This window comes from Kwoniella dendrophila, chromosome 2, assembly GCF_036810415.1.
Source record: "Kwoniella dendrophila CBS 6074 chromosome 2, complete sequence".
In the NCBI taxonomy this organism is placed as follows: Eukaryota; Fungi; Basidiomycota; class Tremellomycetes; order Tremellales; family Cryptococcaceae; genus Kwoniella; species Kwoniella dendrophila.
The window spans coordinates 726,687-743,839 of NC_089477.1; the positions used below are offsets into that span (position 1 = coordinate 726,687).

Sequence of the window (17,153 nt, forward strand, 5' to 3'; positions counted from 1 at the left end):
GTCTCACATATATATATGTAGTTATGAAGCCTGTGAGTTCATTGACAAGTAACACAAATAAATTTCGCCTTCACTTTATATAGTCGCGAGAGAGTCTAGTAAGGAGAGTGACAACATCTTCAAAGGAAAGACCATTGTAAATTTCAATACGATGAAAGGTTCATCGTTTCGAAAGTTCTCAAAAGATGGGAATCCTCTGTAGAATGTAGAAGGCATAAATGAAATCCAGCCAAGGAGAGTACAGCAGTGAAACATTCAAAGCACTGTAATAGTTGCCTTCTCAGCTATCAATTGCGAAAGAAATTGCAAATATTGCAGAAATTGCAGGAAGGATAAGTCTTCAATAAATTTACCGATATGACGTCTAGTGTCAAATTTCTTACATACAGCAGGGTGATTCCAGTTAACTAACTTATATACAACCGTCCCTTTTATATGTACTATACAGTCTCTTACTCCATGCCTAAAAGACAGTCGATATGAACATTATGCTTTAATAAGTGTATTTTCTGATCTTATGTTAATCAGCTTGTGATTTTCTTCTACCTCTTGGTGCTTTACCACCCGTACCTCTAACAGATTTACCACCTGTATTTTTCCTTCCTACAGTTTTCCCGCCAGTTGTTTTTCTTGCTTGTGTTGATGTAGCAGGAGCTTTACCACTTGTACTAGATTTTCTATTGTTTGATATTGAGGTTGAAGTAGTTCTTTGTTTTTTGATTGCCAAAGGTTTCTCTTCCTCGGAAGAATTGTCATCAGAATTATCTGAATCTTCATCAATTGAAATTGGATCTTTATTCGATCCTGATCCTATACCTTTTTTATTTTCAGCCCCTTTTTTGATCGGTGATATCTTTGTTGGTTTATCTAGTGACCTAGTTGACATCCTCCTTTTGTTTTTGATTTGAGGAGATTTCACATCTTCATGATCATCAACTTCATGTATACTACTATCACTTGAATGTGGAATTCCATTAGAACCGTTGATCAACTCATCAGATCCATCAAATAGTAACGTTGATGATTGTTTTAAATAGTATGATTCATTCAAATCATCACCTAATACACGTTCTGAAGCGTAATCTTCCCATGGTCTAGATTCTTCCTCGACTTGTTCATCTTTTTCCGCCTGAACCTTACTACTCTTTTGCTTGTCATCGTCAATCGCCTCTCCTTCTTCTTTCACTTCTTCATCTACTATGATATCCTCTTCCTCTGTTGACCATTTATGTCCCATATTCGGTAGAGCATCTCTAGTGATCTTAGGATTGAACAATGATAAGGAGATTGACGAGTTGTCTTTAACAGGTCTATTGACCAAGTATAAATCTTGATGTAGTGGTTGTTTAGGTAAGGGATTCATTTGTTCAAATAATTCCCATTTACGATCATCCATTATTAACGCAGAATCTAATACTTGATCGTCTCCGCTACTTTCTAAATTGGTAGAATCGGGCCCTAACAATGCCATGCTACGTTTGACTGGTGAAAGATGTGGCAAAGATTGGGATAAGATTGATAAATCTGAGAGGACATCTTGGACAGCAACAGAATTAGTCTCAGCAAGTAAAGCTGTTTGACATGCTAATCTAGATTGCGATGGTGCACCTGATACAACATGTGTATCAGTAATAATCCCGTGAAAAGCGTTGTACTCCGGCTTACTATCAATAATATACGCTAACATATCTGACATCGTTTTAGACAATGGTACATCGAATGTCTGAGGACCGGACTAGGTCACATGATATCAGCATTATACAGCACATCTTAAGCGACAAGGCTTACAATCATCACTTTGAAAAAAGAAACGGCTAAGTTGGCGAAATTCGGTTTTGGTATTGTAGGTGAGTTGACGTCTATGACCATGAGACCTAGAATGAACCTCAGCAGGTTCATGATGATTTTCAGCAAGTCACCAGCTTGAGGCGGAGATATGTCTTGATGTAGATTTGGATCGTTATCTGATATTTGCCTTTCAACAGATTGTAATGCCACAGTAGTCAAGTCTAGTAATTTATGTCGAGCGGTGAGAACAGTATGATCCGTTACGGTCTGAGCGGATTGACCATACGTGTTGTCTAATATCCTTAAAATTTGTTCCATCCCCTTGATCGATTCTTCGAGATGGTGTTGAGTTTCAGCTCCAATAGCTTGACTCAGTAAATTTGATAACCTATCTATTCCCGCCACAAGAATCTAAAGTTATTAGCTTTAACTCTCACCGATAAGAACTTACTTCTTGCGTAACGACTCCATCCATTCCTCTGAAAGCTTCGCAGAGCAAATCCGTATCATCAGCAGTAGTAGCTCTATCCAATGTAGCTAGTACTTGTCGGTTCAAAGTTTGCCTTGCTTCTACGACATCCTCTCCTTTGGCTATACGGGTGGCCAAACCCTTGAAATCAGACCGCATCTCCAGTACAATTCGAGTCCATTTCCAGGCACTGAACCGAGCGGTATTATCGAACGTTGACAGACGAGACTTCTGAGCGGGAGTAGACATATCTGGATACTTCATCAGTGAGAGGTATCATAGGTAAATAACAGTTTACTCACTTGGCGGTTTCTCTGACATAATCAATTTTAGGGTATCTTCCATTCCAGCTTCTAAGCCATGACAAGACGACGATTTACTCCATTCTGTTGATAAGAAGGCGTCTTTGAGTACACTCAAATTCCTAAAGGCCGCAGTCTTGAATTCAGCTGTCATAGCGAGACAGCGTAGTGAAGATGATATGATAAAATTAGTGTTTTCTGACAGCAGAGCGCTTGTTTGCAGAACAACGAGTAAGGGGAGATGCCGTATGAGTGATTGTACTGAAGTGCCGCAAAATACTGCTTGTCGAGAAGCTAAAACGATGAGAGAGTCGATAGGGTTGGAAGGGGGCAGCGTTGATGACAATGGTGGAGAGACGAGTAGCTGGGAAAACACGTTGATGGTATTGACTACGGCTTGAATCTGTTTAACGGTTAAGCGGCGCCGAGGTGTGAGGATTATAGCTGAGGTGTATTTCCAAACAGGGTAAACAAGGTGATCTAGCAGAGTTAGAGTTGGGAGATATCGGTGAACGACCAATTCCAGGAGGAAATGCGTGATTAATCCTCCAGCACGTTTGCCGAACATATCGACAAGTGCTGCGGGCGCTAGCTTTTCCAACCACTCAGTTACGGTGGACTCCAAGTGAGTCTCAGCTTGTTTGCATACAGCGACAACATGGGATACCACGGTACGGAGTACCGCATCATGGGATAAATGTGAAGAAGGATGCTGCAAGACTTCGATGATGGTATTCCACCATGATCCCGACCAGTTGCTGAAGGAGCCATGTCGGACAAACAGTTTTGGTGCTAAAGTAGTGGCATTCTCCTCCTTGGCAGCAGATAAAACCTGTTGTAGGCCGTGATGACTTTCCTTGAACTCTAATTTTGCCGGGACGTTACGTGGTGAAGCCTGAATTCGAGGTGATGTGGGTCAGAATGTATATTTCTACGAACTGATCTAACTTACTGTCGGCAGTTCTGATCGGAGGTGTTTCACCTCATCCTCCTCGTCGGCCGTCAATCTTCCTTTTCCCACCAGATGTTCCAGGAATTCTAACGTTCTCATATGCTCTTTACCCTGAGTTTGCAATGTGTGATATCTATCCAATAATTTATCACTGAGTCGTGACCAACCATCCATCGCGGTCCACACATCTGCATCTCTCCTAACAGTATCAATGATAACATCCAAAATTTCGATATCATCCGAGTCCTGCAAAGCCCGCATGATGAAGTCGGCTATCGTAGCGTATCCGCGACAGGTACGAAAGACTTGGAGTATTCGAGAAAAGGTTGATGAGTTCATGGGGGATTTGCCATCATCGCCTCTAAGATATATTCCTGCGCCAGGAGCAAGCCAAAACCTGGCCTGGACATAAAGGTATCTAGACATCTTTGCTGAACAAGGTACTTGGTAATCGATAACATCCCGCAAGGCCGCGCTATTTTTGTATTGATCTGCCTGTCAGCTAAAGCCTCATAAGGGATCACTCACTATAGCCAGAGACCTCTGGCACGAATTCCTTGACCTCATCCCTGAATTGCTCCGTCAATGCTGCTTCTTCTGCCTCATCTATCGCCCTGCTTGCGATATCATCGCCACAGAGGGCGATTCGACGTTGATGCATTAAATCTTTAGCTTCCACAAATATAGGCATGGCCCTTAGTAATGCAAGATGGTGAGAAGGCTGTTGATTGGGTGCTTGAGTTCTAGCGGTTTGACCTTTGGCGATAAGTGTTTGTAGATATCTACCGTAAGAAAACATCCCTCCTCTCGTCAACTCTCCAATGGTTATACCGATAGCTTGGATATTCTCTTCCTTTTGAGCCGCGGATGAGGTATCTAACCATTTGTATAGTATGGGGAAAAGGTCTATGACATGAGGTTTAGCTTGTTTCGATTGATGTTCTTCATGCTGGTTGTGCCAATGCTTGAGGATAGTGTATACGGCATAAGGTCGATGACTGCCAAGCTGGAAGAGGCCCATAGCCCAGTTCAAAAGGATCAGAATTTTTTCTTCCAGTCTAGTAAGATCGGGTGAGGTGTTGTTGGCTGATGACATGCCATCGAAAAAGGACCGAGTCAGTTCTAACATGTTGGTATCTTCGCAGATTGAGTCGAGTTTCTGTGTAGTGTTCGCTTAGTACCGTGCATGTCATTTGTAGAATCATAGGACTGACCTGTATCTCAGCCATCTGCTGCCTCCTGGGACTTGATGAACTCTCGTCTCGGTTCATTTTGAATAGCAAAGCTTCATTTCTTTCTTTCACTGCAACAACAGCATTTGGTACTATAGTCGCAAGTAAGTCCGAATGCGGTTTCCAGGTAATCGGGCTCAACAGAACATTTGTATTGGCTTCACATAAAGACTGCCCATGTGGTCAGCGTTTTGTTCCCCGCTATAGGTGAGGTAGCGTACCTTGATTATAGAAGTAAGCATAGCTTCAACCTGACCTAACGAGCTTGATCCTGGAGACAATCGGATCTACAAAGCGACTAATCAGAGAAAGCTCTCGTTACAAGGCGTTTCAGCTTACCTCTTCGAGCTGTTCGCATGCGTTTCTCACACAATGTCGAGCGTTGCATGTGTGCTTGTTCATATCTTGTAGGTATTCGCCTATCAGTTGAGCAAGAAACCCCAGTTGAGCAAAGTTGGCGATTATAAGGAAATCTGCCAACCAGCCGCTCAACAGACGAGTCGAAAGCAGTTGTCGTCGATGCAGTTCTCTCATCAGTTGGGTACTGTAAGTCATTAGTTAGTTTGGTGAAGCGACTACGAGCTTCGAAACCGAACATACCTATAATCCCACTTAAGCAACCACTTAGCTCTGAACTTTTCATCACCTAATACACCTGTAGTGACCTTTTGAGGTGGAACACCAGGTTTTGCCGTGGATTTACTCGTATTTGGTAAAGACAAATGACCAAGTTGAATTCTTAACCAAGAGATAAACGTATTTGTAAATTCTTGAGTATACCAATCATTACTTGATACCGGTAAAGTAGGTGTGTTTGCTACAGTAGTAGTCGATGAAGGTGTTGCGACATTTGCAGCTGGACTTGGAGCAGAGACACCTCCAGGAGTATTTGGGTTGGTTTGATGTTGTATTTGAGGTTGAGTTCTTGATCTATGTGCGGAAATTTCATTTGATCCTAAGACACGTATAAACCACAATGCTCTATCTATTGGTATTGGGTCAGATGGCATTTTCGTACTTGCGTTCCCACTAGCTGCTCTACCATGAGCAGATGAAGAAGTTGAAGATGGTCCGAATGTAGGTGAAAACATTGAATCAAGTAATTCAATTCCTTTAAATCCATGTGGGACTGGTGTTTTCATTAGCCTATGTAGAGGTACTTTAGGATTTGCCAAATCATTTAAAAATTGTAGTCGTTTGGTATCGTTATATGTTACCCTTACAGGTATTCGAAATGCTCTTTCACTAATGATTCCGGGTTATCAGTACTGCATTTCCACATAGATTGGTTTCACTTACCCTATCTTAGGCATCATCTCCTGCCTTTTCTCTATCAATTCTTTCCCTAAATTCTGCAACAGGTTAAGACCTCCTGATGATAAGTGATTGTGGATAGGTCCATGCATCGAGAAAACCTCAGCCTGAAAGACAGAAATTATATCAGCATCCGTTCTTGACGTGGACTGGAGAAATTTGCTGTGTAATCTAGCAAGCTGATGTCGCTTGACTTACCCCAACGGCGATGAAGTTTCTTCCTGAGAACCCATTTTTAACATTGTCTTCAGTCAGAACGTCTTCCGGCTGATCAAATCCAGGTCTTGAGGGATAAAAGTCAGGATAACCTGTCCATGCATATTAACGCATTAAGCTAGATATCCTATTTCTGCATGTCGAAGCGGATAATTGAAAAACATACCTAAGTCCACACGAGAATTTAAGACTGTTCTCCATTCTGGCGGATGGAAATTTTCTATATCCACGTCATCTAGTAGGACTTTCGGAGGGTGTACATTCGGCCTAGGGGGTAGATTTGCTCTATGACCTTTATAAGCTGAGTTTGTTGATGAAGAAGAGGAGGGGGTTTTGGAGGAAGTTGAAGGAGCATATGGGTTTACTCCTGGGGGATATCGATTGTGAGTTGGCATTGCTCAAAAGCAATGAAAAAGAGGAAACGTTTTATATCCCTATGCTGCACATGTGATTGATCTGCTTGTCCGTAAGTTATGGTTCATGTTACTGAGACCAGGTAAGAAAGAGAAATCAATGTCTTGGTATCTAGGGGTCCAAATGATGAATATCGAATATATACCTCCACTCCGATTGATTGATATCACCGTACAGTGAAGCGAGCTTGATCTGAGGTAACCGAAAAGTCCGAGTAACATGATCACCACGACCCCCATTTCGATCATTCCAAACGTCATTGCTGTTATTTGGATTTTGTTCAAACTCTTCTCTTGTTCTGACTTAACAACTCAAGTACGACCTCAAGATAAAAAGCAGTATCTGAACTACCAACTCCCTACGCTCTGTATCTCAGTCAGTACACCCTCACGCAAAATGCCGATACCGTTCCCATCACAGCAGTCTTCCACAGAGAAAGGTGAATCACAGTCACCAGCTTCGACATCTTCTTCATTACCTTCATACCCATCATCAGTAGATTCAGACTCAGACACATCCTCACAAGCAGATACAGAAGCTGAAATAGAAGCTATGATACAAGAAGAATGGAAAGAATCGTTAAGACAGTTTGAAGTGGTATTAAGTATAGTCATAATGCCTACTATCGGTAAATGGTTTGGTAGAATGTGGTCATATTGGGGTAAGTCCGTGAAACATCTAAACATCGTCTCTGATCCTCCTATCCGGAACTGCGTATGGATCCGGTTTTCAAATATCACGCCGCTTGGGTAATCGAGCTAATAGTATTCTAATGTACCTCAATAGCGTGGGCAAGGTATCAACGTTTAGGTGCGCTTGGTAGACCATTCTTCGGATTAAGTCCGTAAATACAATTATAACATCAGCTACAGATATCCAATACTCACCAAAACGTCAAAATATCATAGCTTCGGAGGGAATAATCATAAGATTAAAGATGCCGACGATCAAATCAGGCGAAAAACGGATCGTATGACACAATTCATTAGAATCGACAATCATGTACAATAATGCGTTCATATTAGATATTATGGTTTCATACGACATATTATATGTATTTTATATTCATCTTCTATCTCTAACTCTATTGACTATGTTCTGCAGTGCACCTTTCTCAACTCTAAAACCTCTTCTTCTCATTACATCTAAAACTTCATTGGCTTCTACCCATCTTTTCTCAACGACAAGAGGTGTCAAGACTAACAAATAAGAATCACTATTTGGCGTTATCTTATCGTTTAACATCTTGTTCCATAGTTTCATTATACCTTGACTTGTTCCCCCTGTTTGTGATTTGTTATTTGCGTTTGATAAAGTGAATTGTCTAAAACAGATGTTATATCCAATTCTATTTAACTTGAAACCATTTTTCTCCATTCTTGAGATTGTATCCCAACCGTTCTTTTCCCAACCACTTTTAAAGTATCCCGAAATCAGTCCTGTCCAAGTGATCTCATTGATTTTCATTCTCTTTCTAATCATTAAATTCAATAATTCTTCAGCATGTAATAATGATTTTTGTGTACCAAGTTTTGATAAATCTGAGATTAACATTGAACACATTCTTTCATTTGGTGGTATACCTTGTTTATTCATATCTTCGATAACTTTTTTAGCTAAATCAATCTTGCCTCCTCTCAATAAACCTTGAACTAAAGTTGTATAGGTTATGATATCAGGTTTCAACTTCAACTTGTCAGCTAAAGTGAACAACGAAGACATTAATGGTAAATCCGCTTGACGAGCATGGTGTCTCAAAATCGTATTTATAGTTATTATGTTGATGGAAATACTTGATGAAGGCGAAGCCGCTTGTGTAAAGAGGTCTAGAGCGATTTGTGATCCGTCAGGGATGAGAAGACAAGATGATATCATTTGATTCAATGCTTGTGTTGGTGGGAAAGTTGCAGACGAGGCTACAGCTGTCGGTCAGAATTCAATCCTTCATAGCTGTGGTGATTTCACAACGAGAACGCAAACTCACGTAGCTTTTCTTCCTGTAGATAGAGCTTTTTGGCCGTCTCGTCTTTCACCAAAGCGTTCCAAGCTTCTTTTAGTGTTGTCAAATCTCCCAATCTACCTAAGCCCTCGATATAAATCATGTACATCTTTAGATCCTTTTCACCGGCTTGCTCCCATGTCGACTTTAGATTTTCCAATGCACCACTGGAGCGCGACTGTCCATTATCTTCGTGATCCAGTGGAAGAACCTCTTCGCCCGTTTTTGGAGTTGCCTCGCCAGCTCCAATCCGAAGAGCTAGGAGGGTTTGCGTGATTGCCCTTGGTAACGGTCGAGGACATTGAGCCAAAGCATCACGGAAGTGCAACTCTAAGGGATGCGAAGATGAGGAAGCCCTTTTAAAAGCTTTGAGAAACAAGGATAGAATATCCATTCTATCGGAAGTTGATATCGACAAGGACTTTGCAGTTGCATCTGGTATAGCTGTTGGTAATTTCGACTTTAGCTTGAATCTTCCCCATAAGCTAACAATACCATCAATGTCTCCTTTTCTACGAAGTCTATCAATCTCTTTTTCTAGGCCTTGCACATTCCATACGATGTGTTCTACCTCTGAAAGCGAAGATGATGGCACGAAGAAATCCAGTTGTTGCATGAAGCCTTCTATATCTGCATTTTCTTCTAGTTCCGATACCTTTTGTTTGATATAGCTTTCCACCTCCTCCTTGTAATCTATTTTGGGCTCAAATGTCGGTGGTACCAGAGTTTCCAGCTTGGCTCTCAGAATAGCCCATGCAGCAATCAAGCTAGTTCCGATCCGATTACCGTATCTAACTTGCCTTGCTAACGAATTCTCCAGTACATCCAATATTAATTGGCCGTGCTGCTGCTTTGAGTCGAAAGCTTGTCGAGTGATGAACCCCGCATAATCTGTTTCCAGTGATTCTAATTTTTCTGATGACAGCTTCAAAGCGAATGATCTGGTCCAGCAATGATTCAGGATAGCTGTAACTTGACGGACATCTTCGACTACAGGTGAAATCGAGCCTGACGGGTTAGATAGGGCTGCTGATATTTGTTCTAAATAAGGATCTAATAGTGGTCGAAGATCCCGGCGGAAGATCAGTGGATATACTGCTTGTAGGATTCTCTTTACATCGCTGAAGGGATTTGCGGATGATGATGATGAGTTGAATAAGGCGTCGAAATTATCTTTCAGCGAAACATCTGTTGCGTTCAATTGTGAGCGAGACTGAACGGTAAAATTGTTAGCAAAGCCCCTTCATTAAACGCCTTACAGGCGCCAAAAGTCCACATACTGAGCCAGCTTGGGGTTCGTCCAAAGTTCTGCCCCTCGAAGAGAATTCTGACGAGGTCTTCTTGACTCTTGGAACACTATTGGCTTTTGAGCCATATTGTCGTGGGTGGATAGGTCGCAAACATCTTGAGCAAAGTGGAGGTCGTATAGCAAGCTGAAAAGACGGTACAAGCTGTTTCGATACCTGTCGTATCGAGAGATTCTGCATCTCCTGTTGGAAAAGTGCAGCTGCGATTGTATTTCAGTGGTTCTATGTTCTACAGGGGAGTCAATGGGAGATAGACCAGAGAAATGTAAAAGGAAGAACAACAGCAAATATATTTTGGAGAACTTTCAGCATCATCCTTGAAATTTCAATTTGATCCCGTACCTAACTTTCTTCGCATAAATAAACTCTAGCTGATCTTCCCAACTATTCATCTTGTATTCTACTTTCACCTCAACATCGATTGCAAAGAAATTGTAATAGGCTGAAAACATTGTGCTGCATAATACAAGATGCCTCCCCCACCCACTGGAGTTCGACCAGCGATCTCAAAACCGGTCGCAAAACCAACGAAAACACGATACTTCAAGGGTAAAGCCCCCGATGCTCCTCCATCAGATTCGGACTCGGATGAAGAGGAAGAACAACAACAACAGCAGATGAAGAAAAGGCATGAACCTAGTAAGATAGACAAGAACTTTGTAGCTGGTGGTGCTGGTAGAGTGATAAAAGCAGGTGGAGGGGTAAAGATGGAATTAGGGAGTGTCAAAGTCGGTGGTTCAGCACCGCTGGGCAAGAATGGAGGTGTCAAAGGTGAGTTTGATGATCTCTTTGTCCACAACCTATTCAGGCTATGGTAAGAACCCGAGATCATGCTCTTTCGGGCTTGATGCTGATGCTTTCATGTTACAGAGGAATCATCGGAAGAGGAAACGGATGAAGAATCAGAAGAAGAAACCAAACCTCTGGGACAAGGTGAAGAAGAGGTAAGCTGTTGCACTCATGGAAAGAGAAATTTCAGCTAACATCACCACTTTCTTACAGTCTAGTGAATATGAGACTGATTCAGAAGAAGAATCGGAGCCCGAACCACCCAAACCAGTATTCAGACCTGTATTTAAACCCAAGAATGCCAGAAATATGACTGCTGAAAAAGCGGCACAAGAAGCTCAAGAAGCTGCTAAGAGAGAAGAGGAAAGAAGAGAAGAGAATAAATTGGCTAGTAAGGAGCTAGCTGGTGAAACTATTAGGAGAGAACTTGCGGAGCGTAAGTACTAAAAATGCCCTTTGTTCTCAGCTATTATACATTTATGCTAATTCTTCCTCGATCATATAGGTGAAGCACAGACGGTAGAACAGACCGTAGATGATACAGACGGGCTTGATCCAACTGCCGAGTTTGATGCTTGGCGAGCCAGAGAACTCTCTAGATTATTGAGAGACAAACAAGCGCAAGCTGCGAGAGATGAAGAACAAGCTGAGATTGAAAGACGTAGAGCCATGCCTGAAGAACAAAGAATGGCTGAAGATATGAAATTTGCCAACAAGACAAGAGAAAAAGAGAAAGGTCAAATGGGTTTCTTACAGAAATATTACCACAAAGGTGCTTTCCATCAGGTAAGTGATTGTCCTGATCCTGACTGACCGTTCAACAGGGCTCACTAATAAGGTCTGTTTGCACAGGACGACGAATTACTTCAAAGAGATTATACAGGTGCAACAGAACATTCAGTGGATATGTCTATGTTACCTAAAGTTATGCAAGTAAGAGATTATGGAAAAGCCTCAAGATCGAAATACACTCATTTGGCAGATCAAGATACCTCACAAGGAGGTTGGGGTAATGCAGCTAGATCTGGTCCAGGTGGTGTAGGAACTACACAGAATGGTTGTTGGAATTGTAAGTCTACCACAGATTATCTTTATGTTTCGTATACTCACGTATATTTCCCAATTTAGGTGGCGGTCCACATCAGCGTAAAGGTTAGCCATAGAGAGATCAGGCTTGATGTGTAGCCTGTTAACTGACAATAACCCTCCTAGACTGTCCAAACAACAATATCAATGACCCTCTTACGCAGTCTGGTCAAGCCTCATCAGCCGGTGGTTATGGTACAAGTGCCAACAATGCTCAATTAGGCTCCGGTAGTAAATGGGGCAAAAGTAATGGCTATAACGACAGAGACAGAGATGGCGATGATCGACGAGGTGGAAGCTATAGGAATGAAGGAAGAGACGGGCGGTTCGACGAGGAGAGGAGGAGGGACCGAGATGATAGGGACAGAGATAGAGATAGAAGGGAATATGGGCGAGACAGGGATGATAGGCGTAGGAAGGAGAGGAGTTATTCACCTTCGAATCGGAAGCGAGACGAGAGGGATGACCGACACAGAGACGAGAGGAGGAGGGATGAGCGCGAACGGGATAGAGAGAGGTGGCGGGAGAAGGACAGGGATAGGGATAGAGACCGTGATAGAGATAGGGATAGGAGGCGCTAAAAGTAAACTGTTGTATTTTATATAATATATGTAAATCACAAAGATCCTGATAATATCACGTACAGAATAAATCCCTACTAGCGTCTTCTCATACTATGCATGTCTCAGGCCTATTTTGCTACGCTCCGTACGCACCTGCTCACGATTGTTATGAAGTTAGATCAAACTAATTGAACTTGTATATAAAATCGCTTGTATACCAGATGAGCAATAGAATGACAACGCCGGAATTGCAGCAGTCCTACGGTTTTTCACCCTAAACACATGCGTGCATTTACCAAAGAAGAAGAGACATGTTACAAGAAATTAATGTTAGACCTTAAACCTCAAATAATCTCGCTACTTCCCCGTATGTTCACATTACGCTACTACTCTTGAACATGAATCTCAAATTATATACCGATTATTAAGTTTAACCTTCGTCGCCAAACCCAATATACTTTCTTATCCTTTTACTGCTTGAAGGTCTTCAATACATTTACAAAGCGAGCGGTTTACTTTATGATACCGCTAAATGATATTGTTCGAATTGTTATATCCCGCTTAATGGATTGAATGATGATCAGCTTGCATGTTCTTTTCGATATGTTGAGTATCTTGTTTATTGTCGAACATTTCGGTTGGATCAGCTTCACCACCACCTTGTTGGAAAGCAACTTTAGCTTGTTCGAAATGAGCTCCATCTGCTTCTGGACCGAAGATGACGCAGACTATACCCCAAGCAATGACAGCACCAAGCAAAATACCGGTGATGGCAGCATAATCTGGGATTTTAGTTCCAGCAAGTTTGAGGTGGGCGCCTGCATCTGCTTCAATTTGAGCTGCACCTGAACTGGCCATGTTACCAAGCTATTTCATTGCAAGGAGATAGCACCATTAGTTCAGCTCCCCAATGAGAATTACAACGCTTAGGAGGACATGACTCACTTGATAGGAAAGACCAGCGAACAAGGCTCTAAAAGCGGGTGGAGAAACTTCACCCAAGTAAATAGGAACAACACCCCATGCACCTCTGCAAATGGAATCACTTCTCAGCTATGATTTTCGACAAATAGGATAAAGTGTAGATAGAACGCACTGTACACCAGCTTGTACGAAGAAACCACCAGCAGCCAATCCACCGAAAGTCTTGGGTAAAATCCATAAAGGTAAGAAAGCTTTGGAGGATCGTTTTAGTCAATAATTCCGCCACTACGAGGACGACAAACTTACCAGCTGTCCAGAGAGCACAAACTAAGATCGCGAATCTTCTGCCAACGTATTGGGACGCATATCCAGCAATGGTTCCTCCCACTATAGCTCCGCAGCTGTGAACTATTCATCAGATACTAAGAGATCAAATGGAAATAAGGGGATGTGGCACTCACTTAGCGATAATGGTAGCTTTTGAAGCAAGTTTGGCGGAAAGATGTTTGGTAGTCTTGAGGTATGTTGGGTATCTGTATCACTTGTCAGAAATGCATATGAGCAAGGGAATTAGCAGGAATAACTTACAAATCTTGACTTCCATGACTGTCAGAACCAGGAAGGAGATTAGTCATACGCACTCAGCAAAAAAAGGGTCCTTTGAGACAAACTCACGAAAAGAAGTTCTGTAGGATATTTGAAACGGTATTAGCATGATATCTAGCTGTATTTATAAGCAGGAAACGATAAGAAGAGAATGAAACTCAGCGAAGAAGGTCATTAGGCAAACTCCAGAACAGAAAAAAATCAGCGTGTTAACTCATTTCCGAGATGATCGAATGAAAAAGTATTCACCTGCCCATATCCATCGTAACCCTGCGGTGGAATCGTCAGCGGTAAATTCCGCCACGTTCGTAACCTTTCTTGCTTAACTACTTACAATTAGTTCTGAACATAGCACCCATTTCTTTAAAGAAACTTCTAGTAGTTTCTTTAGCTGTTAGACCTCTAGCCTTAGCCTCTTCCCTAGCGATGATAAATTGTCTAGACTCTGGGAGACAAGCTCGAACGACAGCGGCAAGGAACGAGAAACCGGCACCGAAAAAGTAAATGGTTCTCCAATGAGGCTTAAGGGTTTGAACTACTGTAAGATTGATGACTGCTGCAAGTAGATACCCAACCGCATAACCCTGATATACAAATCATCAGTTATTGCGTTCGGCTTTTTATTATCGTTTACTCACTTGCTGCATGATACCAGAGAGCAGACCTCTTGCATCGGCAGGCACATTTTCTAAAGCACTATGGAGTATTATTAGTCAGCCTTTCTCTTTCGTTATGCTTCTTGAACGGTCGAAGCCGTACTCACGTTTGAGATGCAGCTCCCCAAACACCTTTTGTCGTATAGCGTCAGCCTGCTGAATAACGGTATGGAGCTTTTGATCTTAGACATACCTCCCATACAGATACCGAAAAGAGACTAATAAGTCACGTGTAATGGAAAGATTAGTAACCCCAATGAGTGATATTAGTAAACCCAGTGATGTACTCACTCTAACAGCCAAAAATTCTCTGTATGTATTACAGAAACCAGAACCCAACTCAAGCGCCATGATCAACAACATGTCGACAACTAAAGGCCATTTTCGTCCAAATCGATCGGAGAGAACACCAAATATAACGGCACCAACAGATCGGAATAAGAGAGTTAAAGTGATAGCTGTGGTGATTTTTGCTGGTTTGACTTCGAATTGTTCGGCAAGCGAGTCTAAGGTCAAACTGACACAGAAGAAATCATAACCATCGATAGTCCAAGCGAGCCAACCCTATTTTATCATGTCAGCAAACCTTCGTCGCGATATACAAAGACAAAGAAGAAATAAACATACACTGAAGAACATCAACCACGCGAATGGAGAAACCATAGCCATTAATTTGAAGGGATTCTTGGTAGTAGGGGTGATTCCAGGTGTAGTTCCTTTAGGAGAAGGAATCATCATTCTGGCGAAAGATCGATCTCCGCGATTGGCATGCCATGTTGCGAGTTGATCTTTCACTGAAGCAGAATGTCTGTTATGAGATACAACTTGAACATCTTCGTTGTATTCGTAGAATTTACTACTCTCCACTTGGGCAGTATGAGCCATCATGCTTCTTATCCTATACTGTGTTGGATGGCAAACAAAGTGATTATATTTGGTGAAGTTGAGCGAATAAAATCAAAAGTTGAAAAAAGGGGAATCTATGAATTTATCGAAGTCACAGGTACTTTATATATTACAGGCTGCACAGGTAATCCTCATTTACCGAAAGATGAGGAGGGAAGGGAAAGAAAGGGGGAGAAGGGGCAAAATAGGATCCCCATTGTTTACCCCAGATCATAAAAAAGAAGAAAACCGATCTTTAACAGGCACAGAACCAAATCAAATGGTTTCGATTCATTCTGTGATTGGCTTAAAGATCTTTTTTTCATCATTTTAGACTAGTTCACGTCGAGAAAGTCTCGTGATATTCGATATTCGTATTTAGCTTATCTAATGGTGGAGGTAAAAAAACATGAGGTTTGGGATTTAAGCGAAGGTTCATCAACATTTCTACTATCATTGTATGTATGTAAATGATCTAAAAAGTCATTGACACAGTTTCATCATACCGTACCTGTTATGTAAATGATTGATTTTGATCTGCTCTATCTCCTGGAAAGGTCTCGTTCTCAACCTTACCCGCCAAGCTGATGAAATGACGCTAAAATCTATTTTTAGATTGTCTGTAAGAAACCGCGCAAATGATGATCAAATTCGGCAAACACGGCTCCGGCAAGTATCTATTTTGGTACAGTTTATGAAATTTCATCGTAATTTCCGACTTTGCAATTATGCAAAGAAGTTAGCTTGAAGCAAAAGCCGACTTATAATCCCTGATATCATACATCCATTGCGGCGACCCACAAAGATCTGGAACAAAGGGTTCTCCACAGGACATCGTCCATTCTGCATCTCGTCTGGAAATCACGAATAACTTGCGGCACATAGCAATTAACCCCAATTACATATGTATGTACAGTAGCTCATCGGAAACAGGTCGAAGCTGATTCATTTCCCCAGATTGATGAAGTTCATCCTTCAACCCGTGCCGTCTCACTGTTTGATTTTGTCAGTCTTACCATTGACGCTTAGATTGCGGTATGCATTTGTTCGAAGGATTCAAGCTGAAATGGTCATTGTCATACACGCGTTACAAAAAAATTAAGGCAAATGTACGATCGATTTCTACCTCTATACAAAGATTCTACTCTGTTGTAGAAATTCGGACACTATACATCATGGAGAAAGTGGCGATATTCTTATGATCCAAATAAGTGATTCCGATAGCAGCCTCTGCATACCGACTCAATCCCGTGGATGAATTACAAGAATGTAACAGAGTAGTTACATACAGTGACACTTACTGCAGGTCAAGGGAGAAGTCTTCTGACGGATCTTCGTTATTGCTCATCATGAAAAAGTGGCAGTTTCGTAGATTTTGATTAACTCCTTTGGCTAACACGTCATTGCACCATCTCAAAAGAGCTCTCCTTTCTACCTGCCGCCCTCGGATAGTACCCATGATTGTCAAGGATTTCGAATGCCGATCCTTGGTGAGTCAATTTCAGCCAAACTGGCCAGAATGTTGTGGAATACAGACCTTGATTTCTTTTTCTTTTTCATCCTCTTCTTTGCCTGTCTGACACAGTGTCACCCTCAACTTCGAATTACATCAGCCACAGATCCACACCTTCCGCCATTTGACTCGACATTG

General features: G+C 41.8%; 5 protein-coding genes across 5 annotated transcripts; 2 read left to right on the top strand and 3 right to left on the bottom strand.

Annotated features, from left to right (window-relative positions):
* Positions 1 to 520: 520 nt before the first annotated feature.
* Positions 521 to 6,668, bottom strand: L201_001689 (uncharacterized protein; the record flags this gene model as incomplete). The annotated part of the gene is made up of 14 exons (XM_066217476.1): positions 521 to 1,608; positions 1,666 to 1,735; positions 1,789 to 2,176; positions 2,226 to 2,508; positions 2,560 to 3,454; positions 3,512 to 3,783; positions 4,040 to 4,670; positions 4,726 to 4,914; positions 4,965 to 5,030; positions 5,083 to 5,287; positions 5,344 to 5,988; positions 6,043 to 6,164; positions 6,256 to 6,365; positions 6,440 to 6,668. The coding sequence occupies 14 exons, from the start codon at positions 6,666 to 6,668 to the stop codon at positions 521 to 523; spliced, it is 5,193 nt and encodes a 1,730-aa protein (XP_066073573.1).
* A 415-nt stretch (positions 6,669 to 7,083) lies between these two features.
* Positions 7,084 to 7,535, top strand: L201_001690 (uncharacterized protein; the record flags this gene model as incomplete). Its single annotated transcript, XM_066217477.1, has 2 exons — positions 7,084 to 7,348; positions 7,474 to 7,535. 2 exons carry the CDS (start codon positions 7,084 to 7,086, stop codon positions 7,533 to 7,535), a joined length of 327 nt encoding a protein of 108 aa, XP_066073574.1.
* A 217-nt stretch (positions 7,536 to 7,752) lies between these two features.
* Positions 7,753 to 10,173, bottom strand: L201_001691 (uncharacterized protein; the record flags this gene model as incomplete). Its single annotated transcript, XM_066217478.1, has 3 exons — positions 7,753 to 8,609; positions 8,672 to 9,899; positions 9,967 to 10,173. 3 exons carry the CDS (start codon positions 10,171 to 10,173, stop codon positions 7,753 to 7,755), a joined length of 2,292 nt encoding a protein of 763 aa, XP_066073575.1.
* A 290-nt stretch (positions 10,174 to 10,463) lies between these two features.
* L201_001692 (uncharacterized protein) lies at positions 10,464 to 12,449 on the top strand (the record flags this gene model as incomplete). The annotated part of the gene is made up of 7 exons (XM_066217479.1): positions 10,464 to 10,764; positions 10,864 to 10,937; positions 10,996 to 11,218; positions 11,288 to 11,568; positions 11,635 to 11,851; positions 11,911 to 11,934; positions 11,995 to 12,449. The coding sequence occupies 7 exons, from the start codon at positions 10,464 to 10,466 to the stop codon at positions 12,447 to 12,449; spliced, it is 1,575 nt and encodes a 524-aa protein (XP_066073576.1).
* Positions 12,450 to 12,992: 543 nt separating this feature from the next.
* On the bottom strand, positions 12,993 to 15,502 carry L201_001693 (uncharacterized protein; the record flags this gene model as incomplete). Its single annotated transcript, XM_066217480.1, has 15 exons — positions 12,993 to 13,298; positions 13,377 to 13,461; positions 13,528 to 13,606; positions 13,662 to 13,756; positions 13,817 to 13,888; positions 13,944 to 13,961; positions 14,031 to 14,041; positions 14,101 to 14,144; positions 14,211 to 14,231; positions 14,296 to 14,545; positions 14,600 to 14,657; positions 14,725 to 14,749; positions 14,811 to 14,835; positions 14,909 to 15,181; positions 15,245 to 15,502. The coding sequence occupies 15 exons, from the start codon at positions 15,500 to 15,502 to the stop codon at positions 12,993 to 12,995; spliced, it is 1,620 nt and encodes a 539-aa protein (XP_066073577.1).
* Between the last annotated feature and the right edge of the window lie 1,651 nt (positions 15,503 to 17,153).